This window comes from Oryctolagus cuniculus (assembly GCF_964237555.1).
Source record: "Oryctolagus cuniculus chromosome 16 unlocalized genomic scaffold, mOryCun1.1 SUPER_16_unloc_1, whole genome shotgun sequence".
Lineage (NCBI taxonomy): Eukaryota > Metazoa > Chordata > Mammalia > Lagomorpha > Leporidae > Oryctolagus > Oryctolagus cuniculus.
In genome coordinates, this window is record NW_027208201.1 from 6,439,535 (window position 1) to 6,460,552 (window position 21,018).

A 21,018-nucleotide genomic window follows, 5' to 3' on the forward strand; every position below is an offset into this window, starting at 1 on the left:
TATCTTTGATTATTTTTAGCAGTTTAAATCGATGAGCAATCTTTTTATCTATAAGGCAATGAAAACAAAGCTCTTAATAAATCTTCCCATATAGACATACAATATGTGCACATGTGTAACATACAAGGTAGAACAATAAAGCAGTTTCATTAATAGCTTCTTGAAATCTTTAGGTCTTTTTTATTACCATATATAAAACTGTAGATGTCAAAAGATTAAATTGCCACATTAAAAGTTATAACCTCATTAACCAACAAGAGGCACTTGCTTACTCCATTGTTTTTGAAAGCACCTGTAGTATTTTACAGAACAGTTAACCCTTTAGGCCTCTGGGCCTTTCTCATTAAGATAACCATCACGTCTAGTAACACAAAATCATTAGACTTTTTAACTTTCAGACATTTATATCAGCAGCATTTTATATTATCAAAACTTAAAATTTAGCACCACTTCACATATTGACAGTACTTTTGATATAATCCAAATAGCCAACAGACACATGAAAAAATGTTCGAGATCAGTAGCCATCAGTGAAATGCAAATCTAAACCACAATGAGATTTCGCCTCACCCCAGTTAGAATGGCTCTCATACAGAAATTAACAAACAACAAATGCTGGTGCGATTGTGGGGAAAAAGGAAACCTAATCCACTGTTGGTGGAATGTAGACTTGGAAAACCATTATAGAAGGCAGTTTGGAGACATGTCAGAAATCTGAATGTAGTCCTACCATATGAGCTAGCCATCCCACTCCTGGGAATTTACCCAAGGGAAATGAAATCAGCATATGCAAGAGTTATCTGCATTCCCATGTTTATTGCAGCTCAATTTATAATAGCTAAGACATGGAATCAACATGAATGTCCATCAACTAAGACTGGGTAAAGCAATTTTGGGATATGTACTCTATGGAATACTACACAGTGGTAAAAAAAGGTGAAATCTGATCATTTGCAACAAAATGGATGAATCTGGAAAACGTCATACTTAGAGAGAAATAAGCCAGTCTCAAAGGGTCAAAACCATATGTTCTCCATGATCTGTGATAACTAACAGAGCACCTAAAATGAAAGCTATATAAATCAAACTGTCACTATGAGAAGCAATGACTTAAACAACCTTTGTCTTATCTGTTGAGGAACAGTTTTTAATTATTTTTATTTTTGCCTACTTAATAACATTGGTTGAACTCTTTCTTTAACATAGAATTAATCATATGTGTATAAAGTCAATTGAAAGTAGATCCCTATAAAAATAAAGGTGGGAATAAGAGAGAGAGGAACTGTATAGTTTTGCATACATCCCCATGGACTTACTTCTAAGGGTAAACCTAAAATCTCACTCTGATACTCCAAATCCCATGAAACTGGGTGGTAATAATGCCATCTTACATGTTAAAGTGATCATATTATGTTTAATTGATCATATAGATAGGATTAACTGTCAGAGGGATTATATAAATATAATCAAGTGTTTGGTAATAACAATAGAGAGAATTAAAATGGAGAGAATGTTACAACATGGGAAGCAGTCCACACAAAAGATTATAGAATGACAGGAGTCCTAAGCAGCAAACAGTGTGTATATTTTCAGGGATAGCCCTATCATATAAAATGGCATTGGTATTTATAACTTGCTGGTCAGCTCTGTTTCCGTTTTAAATATCACTCTTATTTTTTATTAAACTATTTCTAGATGGCATTGTGTTTTTTGAGAGGTAGAGAGAAATGGAGAGAGAGATGACTGAGAAACCAACCTTTCACTGCTTCACATCTCAGCGCCCACAGTAGCTGAGCCTGAACTGAGGCCAGGGCCAGGAGCCAGGAAAAATATTGATTGAAAGGGACCCAATATCTCTGAGTCATCACCACTCACTGAAAGGGTTTATTTCCTGGGAATCTGGGGTCAGGGGTCAGAACCAAATTACAAACGCAAATACTGTCATGTGGAACAAGGTGATTTTTTTGGTAAATAAATCCACTTTATTGCAGAATCTATAGCAGAAGCAGCAAGAAACTTAAAAATTTAATAGAAAAAAGATCTGACTTGATACTAGAAACAGAAGTTGTACATAGAAAAAAAGCTGACAAAGACATACAAGAGTTTTATCACCAAATTTGGAAATGTTTTTGAAGGATATTTAAAAAGCAACATAATATTAATATATTGGATGACAGAATTTTATAAAGATGTCATAGCTCCCCAGATTGAACCTATAAATTTAACTCAGCAAAATACCAAAAAAGATTTTTAGTGGAACTCGACAAACTGAAACTAAAGTTAGTATAGAAGTCCAAAAACAGATAGTACAATTCTGAAAATGAACAAAGGTACACACCCTTCTACATATCAAAACTTTTTATTACACCACAGTAAGTAAGAGTGTGGCATTGGCTCAGAATTGGTTTGATCAGTGGAAAAGGACAAACTGAGGACATATCCATGCATATATGGAAACTGTACAATCATGGAACAAGGTGATCTTAATTGCTGGACTCATTGCCTAAACAACAACGGTTTTTAGTTTTGCTTATTTTACAGTGTTGGAATGCAACTTCCTTTTGATTACAAAGTTGAAAATGTGAAGAAATGCATGAGAAAAATTTCAGGATCCCCTAGAACTGCGTTGGTTCTTTAAAGCTTTCAAAGAATTTTTATCAGGTTTTATGAGAATAATGTAGCACTTGGGGAGGAAGATGCAGCCCAGGAGCCCTGCACTGGAGGCCAAGATGGAGAAGATCTCCACAGCCACCATGACCTTCCCCTTGGTGCTGTGGTAGACAGGAAGGAAGGTCACCCAGACACTGCAGAACACCAGCATGCTGAAGGTCAGGAACTTGGCTTCATTGAATGTGTCAGGCAGATTCCTGGCTAGGAAAGCCACAGTGAAGCTTGCCAGGGCCAAGGAGCCCAGGTAGCCCAGGACACAGTAGAAGGCAGTGACTGAACCCTTATTGCACACCAGGATGATGTGGTCAGGCTCAGAATGTGCATCTAACTCAATAAATGGAGGAGAAATTCCCAACCAGATGACACAGAGAGCCACTTGGATCAAGGAGCAGATGGGAATGATGAAGTTAGAAGCTCCTGATACCAGCTCCTGATACCTGATAGTTCTTCCAGGTTTTGTAACTTTGAAAGCAAGAATCACAGTGATGGTCTTGGCCAGCACGGTGGAAACAGCCACTGTGAACACAAGGCCAAATGCTATTTGCTGGAGAAGGCAGGTGGCTGTGTTTGGACGGCCAAGGAAGAGTAAGGAGCAGAGGAAGCACAGGAGGAGGGTGATGAGCAGGATGTAGCTGAGGGTCCTGTTATTGGCCTTGACGATGGGAGTGTCTCGGTGCTTCACAAAGACCCAGAGGACTGCAGCTGTGAGGACAGAGAAGGACAGAGCCATGGAGGCCAGAGCCGTCCCCAGGGCATCCTCAAAGGCTAAGAATGTCACCAGCTTGGGGAGGCAGCGGTTTCTCTCCATGTTTGGGTACTTGTGATCTGCACATGGGATGCACTGCTCTGCATCTGCGGAGAAAAGGAAGACTGTCTCCACTTCACAATTTGCTCCTTTTTCCCTGTTAAGGAAAATGGTCCCCTTTGCAATGTCATGGTGAGTCCAGCCTGCTCTAATGTGTACCAGGACACACTAAAGTATATTTCTGTACTCCTGACCCAGAGAGAATGCTCGTCTCTAGGTGTAGGAAGCTCACTGAAACAAGCTCCTTAGCACATGGGGCTCTGGGGACTCATTTTGTCACTCAGAGATATTTCTTTCAGTGTTTTATTTTCTCAAAGTGATGTATTTCCTGTATTTCATATGGGCATAGATTCTTCCAAACCCTCTTCTCTACTGTCCCTAGTGTTTTTCTCTGGAGAAGCTTTTGTTCACATGGGTTAAAATATTTGTCTGCAGTCACCAGGTTTAAGGTTTTTTTTTTTTTTTAATACTCAAATGTAGATGACCTATTTAAAATATCTATCACTCCTAGGACTTCCATACATCAGTCAATACTCTAATTTACTGCATGGACTCATCACTCTTTCCATATAAATGTTGATATGCTGTGATTGCATAGAAAAGAATTATTGCTACTAGTTTTTTTTAAAGTTTTTTTATTTTTTTTTAATTTTTTGACAGGCAGAGTGGACAGTGAGAGAGAGAGACAGAGATTAAGGTCTTCCTTTGCCGTTGGTTCACCCTCCAATGGCTGCTGCGGCCAGCGCACTGTGGCCGGCACACTGCGCTGATCCGATGGCAGGAGCCAGGTACTTATCCTGGTCTCCCATGGGGTGCAGGGCCCAAGGACTCAGGCCATCCTCCACTGCACTCCCTGGCCACAGCAGAGAGCTGGCCTGGAAGAGGGGCAACCGGGACAGAATCCGGCGCCCCCACCCGGGACTAGAACCCAGTGTGCCGGCGCCACGAGGCGGAGGATTAGCCTAGTGAGCCGCGGCGCCACCACTACTAGTTTTTTAATGGTTGTATGGGAGTAAGTGATATTTTCATCACAGTATTGAAAGAGAACTTTCCACTCCTTTTCACTGAAAGCATGGCTTGTTCATCATTTTAGTCATGTGAACACCACATGGACACCACATTGTCTCTGTTGAAGTAATACACTTCTGCAGCAGCAGCATGAAGGAAGTCATTAAGAACAGGCCAGTTGGTGACCATGTCTCTCTCTCAATCATATGTCAATTTAAGAAACAAAAGTAGATTCAGTGTTGTGGCATGATATGTAAAGCCACCAGCTGCAATGCCAGCATCCCTTATGGACATTGTTTTGTGTTCCAGTAATCCATTTCCAATCCAGCTCCCTGCTAATGGCCTGGAAAAAGCCGCAGAAGATGGCCCAAGTACTTGGGTCCCCTGAACCCATGTGGGAGACCCAAATGAACCTGGCTGCTGGCATCTGCCTTGCCAAACCTGGTCAATTGTGCATGTCTGGGGCTTGAATAAGTAGATGGAATCTCTCTCTCTCTCTCTCTCTCTCTCTCTCTCCTCTGTAACTCTTTGAAATTAAAAAAATATTTTTTAAAAGAAAGGAAATGATATTAGTTGGTCCACACTTGTAGTAAAGTGCTTCTCAGGTTTTAAGTTGGTAATCATACAAGCTTCATGGACTGGAGGACTGGAGGTGTTATGTAGTTGCATAGTTATTAGGATGTTTTGTCTGTATATTTCACACTTATTGTCTCTTATTCTAGTATAGAAAACAAAAGGACAAAGGGAGGCATTCATTATGTGTACTACACAGCACGCACTATGTAAAAGACCCAGCACAGAAAGTAATACAGTATTCCCATCACAATTCCTGTGAAGTAGCTCCCTGTTTCTCAGGTGTGTATGGAAAAGTTTTGATTTCAAGATTTCTAGAAATCCTTAGAGAGCCTTAACAAATGCTCATCTGATATTTTTTGTTCAGACATTAGTAGGCCTACTAGAAGATCTCAGATTGAGACAGCCTCATCTAGCACTGGATGGAAAAGAAGGATATCAGAGAGAATCAGTGTCAGTGTTGAGCTAGAGAGGATGAGCACCACCAGACTACTGAGATGGCGAGAGTGAGCATACAACAAGTATATGGAAAGAGTGAGTGAAAGTGTGCATAGAGAACAATGGGGCACTCTTATCCCATTATAAAGATTCTTGGTTTCCTTTTTATCTAGAAATAGTTAAGATGGTGGAGTTTTCATAGTGAGTTACATGTTTTCTACCTGTATGATTGGAAATGTCTCTCTCTGGACAAATAACACAAATATAGCAGCAGACAGCTCTTCCTTCCTGTGGCATTTTCCTGAATCCTGGACCACACCTCTGGCCACATAAAGACTGAGGAGTCTGATGGGGAAAGAGAAGCGATGGTCATTGTTTTGCACATCATTAGGCACTGTGATAAGATGTCTCTATTTGCCCCATCACTCTGAAGGTCATCACTGTCTTCACCATTCTCTGTCTTGTTGATTTTTTCATATATCCAATTTGTAGTTTCTATGATGCTCATTCCAGGGTTGTCAATTGTCTACCAAACATTATGAGGGTACCTGATTGCTGTAATTTTGTTCATCACCAGATCTATTCTTCTAGGCCTTTGTTTCTTTCTACTACATTTCTTCCTCTGAAATCTTTAACATTCATATCATTATTCTGTAATGTGTATATTTGAGACTGAGTATTCAGAAAAAGACAAGGCCACAGAGAAATGATGAGCAAATGTTATAAAGATATGGATTGTGTATCTAATCCTCTTCTGGACTTCTAGATTCAGGAAGAGTATCAATTTCAAGAAACTAAGAATGCATTTTGGGCATAAAGCATGATAGTTACACAAATCACCCACAAAATTCCCTGGGGGATTTCAACAGTAGAATGATGATAAAACATTTGACCACAGCTGTGAGATGCTATGCAGAAAAGAAACTGCACTTATTGGCAACCACAATGACAATGAAAATGAGAATGCTTGCTACAAATAGGCGATGGATAGATCAACTTATAATTTACTTGTGTTCATGCTGCATTAAAATATATGACTCTCACCATATTTAAGATATCACTGTTCTTCTAAATCTATATATCTATATATATACATGAAGTGAAAATTTTTCACCTTATATAAATAAAAAATTGAAAAAATTTAGAATTTCTGTACACATGTATTTTGTAATTTTATGTCTATATACTGATATCTATCTCTATTCATTAACATTGCTCATTTTAGTCACTCAACATCTGAATGCATAATTATTTCCAAAGTAAAAACAGCAATAACTAATACAAACATAAACTTCTAATACACATTGACTCATATATGTGTAAGGGACACCATATCTTTTGAAGCCAAGATGATAATTGAGAATTGAATGCTTATTTAAAATCTCGCACTTAATCTCCTCTCAGACCCTCTGTATGTATCGAATATTTCCATGGATCCACACCTTCTTGAATGCTATAGGCCATTCTATCATCTCTTCATTGAGGACCAAGCCTTGGTCATGTGCACTCTCAGAGGAGAACTCCCCGATTTTAATCAGCAACCGAAATCCAGCAGGAAAATTCACAATGTTGTGGATATCATAATGTGCCATATGGTGTCTTGTTTCATGGAAGGAAACATCCTCCCCAGCACTGTTGGTAAATTGGATTTTCTTCAGGAGTGGATGAAGCTGGAGGGGAGGCACAATTGGAAAGAGGGAGAACATTCAGATGAGAGGTGGGAGCTGCATATGACTGAGAAATCCTTCTTTTGCCTCCTGTGTAACCTCAGGTTTTCTATTTGGTGGAGGCTGACTTTTGTCTGAATGATCATCATATCATTGTTCAAATGCAGGGAATTCTACCCCCCAACACCCATTAAAATGATGGGGACCATTTGAATCCAGAGAAATCACAGGATGTGTACCACAGGGTGGCTGACCATGAAAGATTGTTAGAGGTTTAGGAAAGCTCATCTTAGTTTTCCAAATGTAAACAACATGGCTTTATATATGTGATATCTTGATTATTGTGATGGTTCCATAGGTGAGTGCAAACATGTGCACTTTTCAAAATATACCCCCTACCAAATAGAATGAAATCCTCTCTTTGACAAAAAATGGATGCAACTGGAGACCTTTATGCTTATGCTTACTGAAATAAACCAGTTCCAATCAGAAAATACAATTTGTTTTCTGTGATGTGTAGTAGTTACTATAGATGCGAAGAAAAACCCCACCATGTATCAAAATGAAACTGATATCTTGGATTTCATTTTTGCTTATCATCTTGTGTAAGTTCCTGTGGAACATGGTCTTTCTACTTTTCATTCATGAATCATTGTGATTACTGTGGCATTACACCTGTGATTATAAAGCAAATTGAAATGCTATTTTTGCAAAAATTAAAAAGAAAGGAAGGAGGGGAGAATGAGAGAGGGAGGGAAGGAAGAATGGATATCTTCTTAGAAATGTATCTATGAAATACATGAAATCTATTATGTTCATATCAATATTTTTTTACTTTAGCAAATTTGGGCTGGCCTTGTGGTGCAGCAGGTGAAGCTGCTGTCCACAGTGCCCAGCATCCCTGTGAGTGCTGGTTAAATTACTGTTGTTCTACTGCTGGTTCAGGTCTCTGCCAATGTACATGGGAAATCATTAGATGATGGTCCAACTGCCTGGGCTCCTACACTCACATGAGAGACCCAGTTGAAGCTCCTGCATCCTGGCTTAGAGTGTTCCCAGTCCTGGTCCTTGCAGCCATTGTGGAGTGAATCAGCAGATGCAAGATCTGTCTCCTTTTCTCTTTCTGTCTCTCACTCTCTTACAGTAACTTTGATTTTCAAATAATTTTTTTTAGAGTTTAACAATATTGAATAAAATATCAGATGAATTCTGTTAAATAAATTAGAAATCCAAGCATAATTTTTCATAATAAAGTTTCTGGAACCTGACATCCCTGGCTGTTGCTGGGAAGTCCAAACTGATAAACATGTGTATACAGTTTATGTGTAATTCTATTTGTATAACATTTTCAATGAAATAATATCAGAAAACTTCCAACAGAGGCAAATTAATAGAAACAACCAAATTCAACAAATACTCAGGAGCCCCAACAAATTAGACCAGAAGAGAAATTCACTGCAACACATTGTGGCAACACTCAGCTCAGTGAAACACAAAGAAGAAATCCTAAATTGTGCCAGAGAGAAACGATGAATCACATTCAAGGATAATTTAATCAGACTCACCCCAGATTTATCGCAAACACTACAGGCAAGGAGATAATGGCATGATATATTCCAAGTTTTAAAAGACAAACAATGACAACCTAGAATAATATACCTTGAAAAGCTATCATATATGAATGTAGGGAAAATAAAGATTTTCCACGACAAACAGAAACTGAAGGAATTTGTATCCTCACATCCAACCCTACAACACTGGCTCAAAGACGTGCTGCACACAGAAATACAGAAACAAGAACTTCACTACAAAAAAAGGTGAATGTAGAAAATGAGCCAACTAAACTACAAACAAATCTCAAAATACATAAACAGCTTGTTTAAGGAACCATGACTGGAAAAAGACAGTATTTAATAATAGTCACAGTGAATATAAATGGCCTCAACTCGACAACCAAGAGAGACAGACTAGCGGATTGAATTAAAAAAGAGAATCTATCTATATGCTGCCTTCAGGAAACACACCTTATCAGCAAAGATGCATGCAGACTGAAAGTGAAAGGGTGGAAAAAGATATTTCAAGCTAACAGAAATCAAAAAAGAGCTGGGGTGGCCATCCTAATATCAGACAAAATAGACTTTAACACAAAAACTATTAAAAGAGAGAAAGAAGGGCATTATATAATGATTAAAGGATCAATCCAACATGAAGACATTACTATTATAAATGTATATGCACCTAATTACAGGGCACCTGACTACTTGAAAGAATTACTAAAGAACTTAAAGGGAGATATAGATTCAAATACAATGGTTACAGGGGCATTCAGCATGCCACTCTCACCAATGGACAGATCAACCAGACAGAAATTCAACAAGGAAACAACAGAGTTAATTGATGCTATAGACCAAATAGACCTAATAGATATCTTTAGAACCTTTCACCCCACAGCCACAGAGTTCACGTATTTCTCCCCAGTACATGGAACGTTCTCTAGGATTGACCATATGCTAGGCCATAAAGGGAGCCTCAACAAATTCAAAAAAATTGAAACTATACCATGCAACTTCTCAGACCATAGCACAGTGAAACTCAAAATCAACAACCCAAGAATCTCTACACCATATGCAAATACATGGAGAATGAACAACATGATTCTGAATGAACAGTGGGTCATAGAAGAAATCAAGAGAAATCAAAGGATTTCTAGAAACAAATGAAAATGACAGCACAACCTATCAAAACTTGTGGGATACAGTAAAAGCAGTGCTAGGAGGAAAGCTTATAGCAATTGGTGCCTACATCAAGAAACTGGAAAGGAACCAAATAAATGACCTCTCAATGCACCTCAAGGATATAGAGAAACAGCAGCAAATCCAACCCAAACCAGGCAGAAGAAAAGAACTACTATAGATTAGAGAAGAAATAAACAGAATTGAAACAAACAAACAAAAAAACAATACAAAAGATCAACAAAACCAGGAGCTGGTTCTTTGAAAAAATAAACAAAATAGACACACCATTGGCCCAACGAACTGACAAAAGGAGAGAGAAGACCCAAATCCATAAAAGTAATGATGGTAATGGAAATGTAACAACAGACACAACAGAAATAAAAAGAATCATCAGAAACCATTACAAAGAGATGTAAGCTAACAAATTGAGGAACCTGGAAGAAATGGATAGATTCCTGGACCCTTACAACCTTCCTAAACTGAGCCATGAAGATATACAAAACATAAACAGACCCATAACCATGAAAGAAATTGAATCAGCAATAAACACACTACCAAAAAAGAAGAGCCCAGGACTGGATGGCTTCACCACTGAATTCTACCAGACTTTTGAAGAACAACTAACCCCAGTTTTTCTCAAGTTATTCAAAACAATTGAAAGGGGGGAATCCTCCCAAATTCTTTCTATGAAGCCAATATCATCTTTTCTTTTTGACAGGGGAGTTAGACAGTGGGAGAGAGAGACAGAGAGAAAGGTCTTCCTTCCGTTGGTTCACCCCCCAGATGGCCACTGCAGCCGGCGTGCTGCACGGATCTGAAGATAGGAGCCTGGTGCTTCCTCCTGGTCTCCTGTGTGGGTGCAGGGCCCAAGCACTTGGCCATCCTCCACTGCTTTTTCAATCCACAGCAGAGAGCTGGACTGGAAGAGTAGCAACCAGACAGAACCGGCACCCCAACCGGGACTAGAACCTGGGGTTCCAGTGCTGCAGGCAGAAGATTAGCCTAGTAAGCCATGATGCTGGCCACCAATATTTCCTTAATCCCTAAGCCCTGGAAAGACACAGCAGAGAAAGAAAACTATAGACCTATCTCCCTGATGAACATAGATGCAAAAATACTAAACAAAATCCTGGCAAACCGAATCTAACTACACATCAGAAAGATCATTCACATGAACCAAGTGGGATTTATCCCTGGTATGCAGGGATGGTTCAGTGTTCGAGAATCAATCACATTAACAAGTTGAGAAACTGAAATCATATGATTATCTCAATAGCAGCAGATAAAGCATTTGACAAAATACAATACCTTTTCATGATGAAACTTTAAGCAAATTGGGGTTAGAAGGAACATTCCTCAACACAACTAAGGCAATTTATGATAAACTCATGGCCAGCATCATATTGAATGGGGAACAGTTAGAGGCATTTCCATTGAAACTGACATCAGACAGGGATGCCCACTCTCACTATTGCTATTCAATATAGTCCTAGAAGCTTTAGCCAGAGACATTAGGCAAGAAAAAGAAATTAAAGGAATACAAATGGGAAAAGAGGAAGTCAAACTATCCCCGTTAGCAGATGACATGATCCTATGTATAGGGGATCCCAAAAATTTTTGTAAGAGAATATTGAATCTCATAGAAGAGTTTGGTAATGTAGCAGGATACAAAGTTAATGCTCAGAAATCAACAGGCTTTGTATACACTGACAATGCTGTGGCCGAGCAAGAACTTCTAAGATAAATCCCAATCACAATAGCCACAAAATATTGAAGTACGTTGGGATAAATTTAACCAAGGATATCAAAGACCTCTATGAGGAAAATTACAAAACACTAAAGAAAGAAATAGAAGAAGAAACAAAAAAATGGAAAAATCTGCCATGTTCATGGATTGGAAGAATCAATATCATCAAAATGTCCATTATCCCAAAAGCAATTTACAGGTTCAATGCAATACCAATCAAAATACCAAAGTCATTCTTCACAGACCCAGAAAAAATGATGCTGAAATTCATATGGAGAAGCAGGAGACCGTGAATAGCTAAAGCAATCCTTTACAATAAAAACAAATCCGGAGTATTCACAATTCCAGAATTCAAGACATACTACAGGGCAGTTATTATCAAAACAGCCTGGTACTGGTTCAAAAACAGATGGACAGATCAATGGAAACACTGGAAATCAATCCAAACATCTATAACCAACTCATATTCAACAAAGGAGCTAAAACCAACCCCCTGGAACAGGGACAGCCTCTTCAACAAATGGTGCAGTGAAAACTGGATGTCAACATGTTGAAGTATGAAACAAGACCCCTATCATCATACACCATATACAAAAATCCACTCACCATGGATCAAAGATCTAGATATATGCCATAACACAATGAAATTAATTGAGAGCATAGGGGAAACCCTTCAAGACATTGGAACAGGCAAAGAATTCTTGAGAAAACACCAGAGGCACAGGTAGTCAAAGCTAAAATAGTCAAATGGGATTACCTCAAATTGAGAAGTTTCTTTACAGCAAAAGAAACAGTCAGGAAAGTGAAGAGGCAACCAACACAATGGGAGAAATTATTTGCAAACTATATGACTGGTAAAGAATTAACAACTAGACTCTATAAAATGATCAAGAAACTCCACAACAACCAACCCAATATAAAGATGGGCCAAGGACCTTAACAGACATTTTTCAAAAGAGGAAATCCAAATCGCCAACAGACTCATGAAAAAATGCTCAGGATCTCTAGCCATCAGGGAAATGCAAATCAAAACCACAATGAGGTTTCACCTCACCCCAGTTAGAATGGCTCACATACAGAAATCAACTAACAACAGATGCTGGCGAGGATGTGGGGAAAAAGGGACACTAATCCACTGTTGGTGAGAAGGCAAACTGATAAAGCCACTATGGAAGACAGTTTGGAGAGTCCTCAGTAACCAGAATATAGCCTTACCACATGACCCAGCCATCGCACTCCTTGGAATTTACCCAAAGGAAATTAAACTGGAAAAAAAGAGCTGTGTGCACTTCAATGTTTATTGCAGCTCAATTCACAATAGCTAAGACATGGAATCAACCTAAATGCCCATCAACAGATGACTGGAGAAAGAAATTATGGGATATGTACTCTACAGAATACTGTACAGCTGTTTAATAAATGAAATCTGGACATTTGCAACAAAATGAAGGTATCTGGAAATCATCATGCTGAGTGAATTAAGCCAGTCCCAAAGGGACAAATATCGTATGTTCTCACTTATTGATGACAACTAACTGAGCACCAAAGGGGAAACTTGTTGAAGGGAAATGGACACTATGAGAAACAATGACCAGATAAGCCCTTGTCTTGACTGTTGAGGAAGAACTTACTATTTTGTTCCTTTTAGTATTTTTTGTTCTGCTTAATACCATTGGTTGAACTCCTTAGTTAATACACAATTATTCTTAGGCATTTAAAATTAACAGAAAAGTGATCTCTGTTAAATATAAGAGTGGGAGTAAGAGATTGAGGAGATATACAGTTTGGCACATGCACACCCAACTTACCTCCAATGGTAGAGTTAGAAATATGCCAGGGGATTCCAATTCAATCCCATCAAGGTGGCATGTACCCATTCCATCTCACTTGTTAAAGTGATCATTTTAAGTACATAATTGTCAAAGAGATTTCACAAATAAGACCAGTGTCTGTAAATAATGAAGGATAGAATTAAAAGGGAGACAATGATCCTATGGGGGAAGCAGGATGCACAGCAGCCTCATAGAATGGCAAATGCCCTGAACAGCACTCCAGACTCAGAATCAACCCTTGGGGCATTCGGATCTGGCTAAAAGGCCCATGAGAGTCTCACAGGCATGGAAAGCCAAGGCACTGTGGCAAAAATGACCTGAATGAAACATCTCGGTGAATGAGATCCCAGCAGAAAGAATGTGCCATCAAAGAAGGAGGTACCTTTCTCTGAAGGGAGGAATGGACCCTCACTGTGATATGGCCTTGACTAAATAAGATCAGAGTTGGTGAACTCAGGAGGCTTCCAAAGCCTTGACAGCTCATGGCAAGAGCCTCGGGTGATTACTGACTTATAGATAAGAGTGTCAATTGTTAACTCAACAATGGGAGTCACTGTGCACCTGCTCTCCATGTAGGATTTCTGTCCTTAAAGTGTTGTACTGTAAGAATTAACAGTAAAACAACTAGTCAAACAGTACTCTATATCTTGTGCGGTTGGGTGGGTGCAGTCTTTTTGAAATCTTTACTTAGTATATACTAAGTTGATCACCTGTATATAAAGATAATTGAAAATGAATCTTGATGAAGAGTGGGATGGGAGAGGGAGTGGGAGATAGGGCGGTTATGGGTGGGAGAGAGGTTATGGGGGAAAAAGCTACAACAATGCAAAAGTTGTACTTTGTAAATTTTTATTTACTATATAAAAAAAAAATACCCTGATGGCAGTTAGTATCTGAACAGTGTGTATTAACTCTTGACTTTCAGAGTCTCCTGACACCTGTTGTGGGACAGCCAATTCTTTAAAGGACTATCATTATGTCTTCACTAATTTGAACCAAGAACTTCATAAATATTCTCTAATCTTATATTTGTAAGCCTTCTCGGCCAGTACATTTACTTTTAAAATGTGAGTCTATCAAATCACAAATAGGATGTTAATTAATATTGGATGTAATCCCAGAAATTACATAGTGAAGTAAACATGCTGAAGTCAATTTAATTTACATATATGTATAATATAGAATATATATTTATCTTCTGTGAGACATTCAATTTATTTGATTTACTCAAATAATTTGATCAGGATATTTTCCTGTTTCAGAGTCATTTTATGATAAAAGGTGCACCCCACTGCTATTTGCCCCAGTAATGTCTCACAGAGGGCGTGGACTACAGCACACCTGTAGGGGATATTATTATAGGGTATATAGTTGTTGTGGGATATGTCCAGAGTCCACATTTCCTAACCTTACATACATTCCAACAAAAAGAGTACTTTTGATCATTTTTTCTTCCCAGTCTTTGTAATGAGCTGTGTTAGGATATTCTAAACATTGCACTATACTCTGAGAAACATTATTCTATGATATGTCATTATAGAATCTGTATTGAAAATGTTACATGGAGCTAAACTCACTCCCTAGATTAAGTCTCATCAACAAATGCAGACATTTGGATTTCCACATGCAGAGATTTTAAATCAGACTGCTACCTCATACCCTATACAAATATCAACTCATAATTTATCAAGGATCTAAACCTAAAACCTGAAACCATCAAATTACAAGAGGCAAACATTGGGGAAACACTACAAGTCATTTCCCTGGCAAGAATTTCTTGGATAAAATCCAAGAAGTAAAGGCAATAAAGGCAAGAATATACATTAAGCTAAGTAACTTCTCATCAGCAAAAGACACACTCATCTAAGCGAAGACACTACTTACAAAATGGGAAAAAATATTTGCAAAACATGGTTCCAATAAAGTATTAATCTCCAGATGTATAAGGAATTCAAGAAACTTAACAACAACATAACCAACAATCTAGTTAAGAAATGAACTAAGGATATGAACAGGGATTTTTTCACAGGATGAAATACAAATGCCCAAGAGAAACATGAAAAGAGGTTCATGATCACTAACCATCAGGGAAGCACCAATAAGAACTAACGTGGGATTTCACTTCAACCCACTTTGAATGAATATTATCCAAAATTTGAAAAATAGCAAATTCTGCTGAGGATCAGGAAAAAAAGGTACCCCAATACAATGTTGATGGGAAGGATTATAAGCCAGTACAAACATAATGGAAGACAATAGAGGAACTCCTCAGAAAACCAATATTGGTTCTACAACATGGCCTAGTTGTCTCAGACCTGGGAATGTATCCAAATGAATTGAAATCAGCACAAGAAAGAGTCTCCTACACTCCCAACTTTATAGAAGCTCAATGCACAACACATAAGATGTAGAATCATCTAGAGGTCCATCAACTGATGGCTGGGAGAAGGAATTGGTGAGATACTTATATATATATAAAATATCATATTATATCATCTCACATATATGAATACTACACAGCCATAATTAAGAATGAAATCTTGACATTTAAAACTGGAGGTCATCACAGTAAATTACATAAGCCAGAGGTACAAAAATATTATGTTTCCTCTCATTTGTGTTAGTTAATATATGAGTATAAAATTGTGTGGACTTTAGATAATTTCCTATGTAATTATAAGCAGTGCTTTGCTAAATCAAATCATAGGCCGGCGCCATGGCTCAATAGGCTAATCCTGCACCTAGCGGCGCCAGCACACAGGGTTCTAGTCCCAGTCAGGGCACCAGATTCTGTCCCGGTTGCCCCCCTTCCAGGCCAGCTCTCTGCTGTGGCCCGGGAGTGCAGTGGAGGATGGCCCAAGTGCTTGGGCCCTGCACCCCATTGGAGACCAGGATAAGCACCTGGCTCCTGCCTTCGGATCAGTGTTGTGCACCACCCATGGCAGCCATTGGAGGGTGCACCAATGGCAAAGGAAGACCTTTCTCTCTGTCTCTCTCTCTCTCTAACTGTCCACTCTACCTGTAAAAAAAATAAAAAAATAAATCAAATCATATTATTGACAATATGTTCCTCTTTCACACATTAAAAAAAATTAAGTGGTTGCTACTGAGGACTCTTGCAGTACTAGTAATGCTATGTTATTAATATGGGTGTTGGTTGTAGTATGATCAGATGATAAAAAACTCTTTTATCTGTAGACTTATGTGCATTTCTTAGCATATAGACCATTTTAAAATTATTTTTAACATGTTGCATAGCAGAAAATATATTTAAAATGTTCCATAGCAGATAACAAATTCTCCACACACAGATAACAATTACAGATGTATCTATGCCCAGTCTGTTGTGAAAGAACCCACTCTCCATTATACCTGATCATGGCAATCTCAACATGAAAACATGGTCATGTGGTACTGCAATAAAAATACCTGAGGATGCAAACAGATGTTCAATAAATGTCCTGTTCTGGGAGATGTTTACCTGCCATGGAAAAATCCTTGGTTGAGTTGCATCTCCTGGAGATCCCTTTTCTATTTGCTCTGAAAGCATCTTATGGAGGGCATGGGTCACTGCATACACAGCATTGTAGATGAAATAGCTGGAGTCAGATATGGTCAGCATGTCAATGTGTCCTGGGAAAAACTCAAAGGAAGCATTTGGTGGGCAGACTCCAATTGTTCCACAAAGTGGCCCAGGAGGTAAGCAGTGAAAAGCATGAAGCCATAGTTGACTGAGGAAGAAATCTTCTGGGTAGTGGGAAGGGTCCACTGTCTTGACAAAGTGGTTGAGGCCAGGGATTTCCCCCTTGTGGTGTGAAAATGAGAAGCCTCCATGAAAAGAGTGCAGCATGTGGTCTGTCTCATGCACAACAATCTCCCACTTTGCAGCCATGATCCACACCTTCCCCAGGGTTAAATAGTATTTGCTTAGAAATTCCATGGTATAGAGACTCCTCACATCACCATATAGAATATGCACATTTGCTGATGAAATTCGAAGCCTTGCTAGGAAGGACATTTCAGTTTTTTCATATCTTGACTTAGTGTCTGGGAGCTTTATTATATTGGCCCAGCAGACACCTTCCTTTACCATCTCAGTTTGAATATCCCAAAGGAACTTCTCTCCTTTAATATCATTAGATACAAAGATCACCACCCAAATCCAGCCAAAATGTAGTAACAAGGAGAGCATTCCACGGGCCAGAGAGCTGTCACTTGTGGCCATCTGATAGAGCGATGGAAACTTGTCTCTCTCACTTAGCATGGGATCAAAAGGGCCATATGTGATCTGAATGGAAAGAAAACCGCTGTGATTTGACTTTTGTGGGTTTTGAGTTTTCTGTCTTGGGAAGTGATTTTAAAAAAGTCCTATGAAGAAATATCATGTGTAGGCATAAGAAAATTCTATCACTTGGGATCAGAGTAACTGTGCTTCAATGCCTGTTGCTTTTAGCAGAAGAAATGTACATCTTCATGCATAGCATGAAAGATAATGTGTAAGATACCCACGTTCTTCATGTATATTTAGGAAGAAGAAGGCATGTATTTTGGATTCAGAATCACCAGGACATTGGTCTTTCCCACCTCTCACCTCATGAGACATGTGGAGAACAGCTCCCACTGCAACTGGTGTTGTGTGTTTCCTCGGGGACAAATATTTTGTGTGGGTTGATCTCCTGATACTTTGAATTTCATTTGTTTTCACAGCATATCCTAAATTGTCTTGAAAAATTTATTCACCTATCATCTCTGAGTATACATAAAATTGCTTTTCAGACCACAGCTATTGCAGTCTGAGCTTGATGGTAATGTGTGCAGATTGCTACCTCTTTGTAGTGGGTCTCCATTCAGAATCCTGGAAATGTGAATACAGGCCCTGGGAAGCAGCTTGATTGGTTATGTGATTGGTTTCCTAACACCTACTTGTAAGATTTGGATTGAGTACTTTCACCATGGCCAGTGAGCACCAGCACTATGGTGGCTATTTTGTGATTATACTGTGAATGGGTGCACACTGTCTGCCTGTATTTGTTTTTTATTCTGTCAAACACTAAGATCTAAATATCTTAGTTGCACATGGAAGTGAACTGGGAGTCCTGTGAAGGAATCTGCTGAATGTGAGGAAGTCAGGATTAGGTATAGGAGAGGGTAAAATCTCATCTAAGTGTAACTCAGCCCCAAACACTCCTTGATGATCTTCGGGACTGTCATGGACCTCAGTGGGTTCCAAATGGAAAGTCTGGGCCCAGGTCTTGATATACCCATGTCTAACATTGAGTCATCCTAGGATATCTCTGTGCTGTGGGTATTTCCTGTCAATAGTCAGCAGTCAACTTTCTCAGCAGGTGGGGATGGATACATTGGGCCTAGACAGTGATCTCTCTCACAATCTAAGGAATTCCCCAGAATCTGTTTCAAATCGTGGTGCTATATGTGCAGTTGTGTTCCACATGACCCTTGCTTCAAATTGGACATGTCTGGTGGGAGATGGCAGAATTTCTCACCAGAATTCACAACAGATTTACCTGTGGGGTTTTGTACAGCTCCAACATTGTTCCAATTTCAGCTGAAAATGCTGACATGGTTCCAGCAATTATGGCAACCATCTTGCCTTGTGTCTGGCAGGTGAAGTTAGGGATGAAATAAATGTTTCCAGTCAGCCAGTGCAGAGTGCTCCTCAGGGTGAACTGATCACTGGTAACAGAATTGTAGAGCTGGAAACCCAGGGTCAGGTTGGGGAGGAGCTGGGGGTCCTTATTGATCTCCTGGATAGCAAAGTGGAAGGCCAGCACATATTGGTAGTTCTTCCACAGCCACCTAAAGAGAGGGGCAGCATCAGGGAGAAGGGTGAGACTATGGAATTCAGAGCAACAACACAGCCACACCCTGAGGCAGCAATGGTCAGACTCAGGCTTCCACACTGTGGTGCCTCAGCTCTGGCACATGGAGGAGGTGTGAGTGAGGTTCCAAGGGCTCTTAGAAGATTTTGGAATGACCCTCAGATTCCTCTGAAGCAAACTGTGTCCATGATCACACTCACCTTCCCTAGTCCTTCAGGAAAGCCTTGATGTGTCCCAACATGGGATTTCACTTTTACTTAGGGATGGAACCCAAGAGGCAAGCATCTCTGACTTGTCAGTCATTTTAGCGTTTGGAAGCATCTCTAATCTATTCACCATAGGGATTTTCATGAGCCCTTTCTGTAATTTTCTGTTATAATATACAAATACCAACAGAAGTATTTTCATTCAGTTATGTTTGTCTTGAAAATGAGCATTTCATTCAGAATTTCAAATTGTCAGAATACTTACAATGTTTATTTTAATTCACTCTTTTCCTCATGCACGAAATTCCATTTTATCTATTTCTCTATCTATATGCTACTGAAGTCTGTTTAGTTCTTAGATTTACTTATTTGAATGGCAAATTAATAGCATTAATTGAAATGTTTCTTGCTTTTAATCATTCTGCTTAAATGCAATTAATTATTTCATGAAGGGCTTTATTTTTCAGTGCTTGGTTACTTGTAGCTCTTGCTGTCAGTTGAAAGCTGAGAAGTTTGCTTCTTTTTCCCCCAAATACATGCCTGCCCAGTATTAAGTTCTGGACCATGTACAAAGTTGATAAAAATCCTATAGAGATCATAAGCATTAGTGCTAGATATGTGTATTCATGACTGACATCTCACTCAAAACCCAAATTTTTTTCAGTGTTCTTAACTCATCTTTCAAGTGTATGCAATAAGCTGCAGTGATAATAAAATAGAGATCTCTCCAAACTATTACTGTGATTCCTATAACCTTGAAACAAATTTAAAATATAAGAAATGTTTTTAATTAGATTCCACTTAGTGATCTCGATGCTATTATTTCACAAAACATGGAACTTAAAGCAGTTTAGAATGGTGATTTGACACAGGATCCATGTTTTGAAATATGGCCTTGTTTCATAAAAATGTGCAAAAGTACTTGTGTATGAAATATTTTTTAAACTTGGAAGATGTTTAAAAATTTGATGATAAAGCAAGATTGATTTTAGAATATGATGTCTAGAGGCAGAACAAGTCTATGATTGCTTCATTGATCAATTTTGCCAAATATTTAGTTTATAGGTAACACCAATGGTAAAGTTTATATTCAGAACATTGAAAAACATATATTCTTAGTAAATACATATGAAGTAATTACATTTCATCTACAAAGATGCTGGACACTTGCTGGTGGGGGAACAAGCATTTTATAAACCTTTAACTTTATCATAATAAGAATTTTGTTTTGTAGTAGTAATATCCTTAATTAGCAGATGAAGAACATAAGGCTTGATGTCATCAACAGAGAGAAGGCACAGTCAGAACTTTATCTCCTTTCTGTAAACAGTTCTCATACTCCTTCCAGTATCTACAGTGACCATGTAATTGACCTTCCAAACTGGTACACTTTTAACAATAATATAGGATGATATTAATGAATACACAAGGATTATTGGCATAAATAGGCTGTAGGAAGCAAACCAGGATGTGTGATCATTCTAGATAAAATAAGTC

General features: G+C 38.7%; 1 protein-coding gene across 1 annotated transcript; it reads right to left on the minus strand.

Annotated features, from left to right (window-relative positions):
* Positions 1-2,605: 2,605 nt before the first annotated feature.
* On the minus strand, positions 2,606-19,081 carry LOC127488955 (vomeronasal type-2 receptor 116-like). The gene is made up of 4 exons (XM_070067619.1): positions 19,001-19,081; positions 16,957-17,763; positions 5,705-5,839; positions 2,606-3,511 (listed from the first exon to the last, which is right to left on the minus strand). The coding sequence occupies exons 1-4, from the start codon at positions 19,079-19,081 to the stop codon at positions 2,606-2,608; spliced, it is 1,929 nt and encodes a 642-aa protein (XP_069923720.1).
* Between the last annotated feature and the right edge of the window lie 1,937 nt (positions 19,082-21,018).

Excerpts from the sequence above, each read along its gene's own strand:
- LOC127488955 (XM_070067619.1), bottom strand. The coding sequence starts at position 19,081 with ATGGTTGCCATAATTGCTGGAACCATGTCAGCATTTTCAGCTGAAATT. Across the intron at positions 17,764-19,000 it reads AGCTGTACAAAACCCCACAG|ATCACATATGGCCCTTTTGA; the intron begins GTAAATCTGTTG and ends CTTTCCATTCAG. Across the intron at positions 5,840-16,956 it reads CAAGGATTTTTCCATGGCAG|ACTCCTCAGTCTTTATGTGG; the intron begins GTAAACATCTCC and ends TTTCCCCATCAG.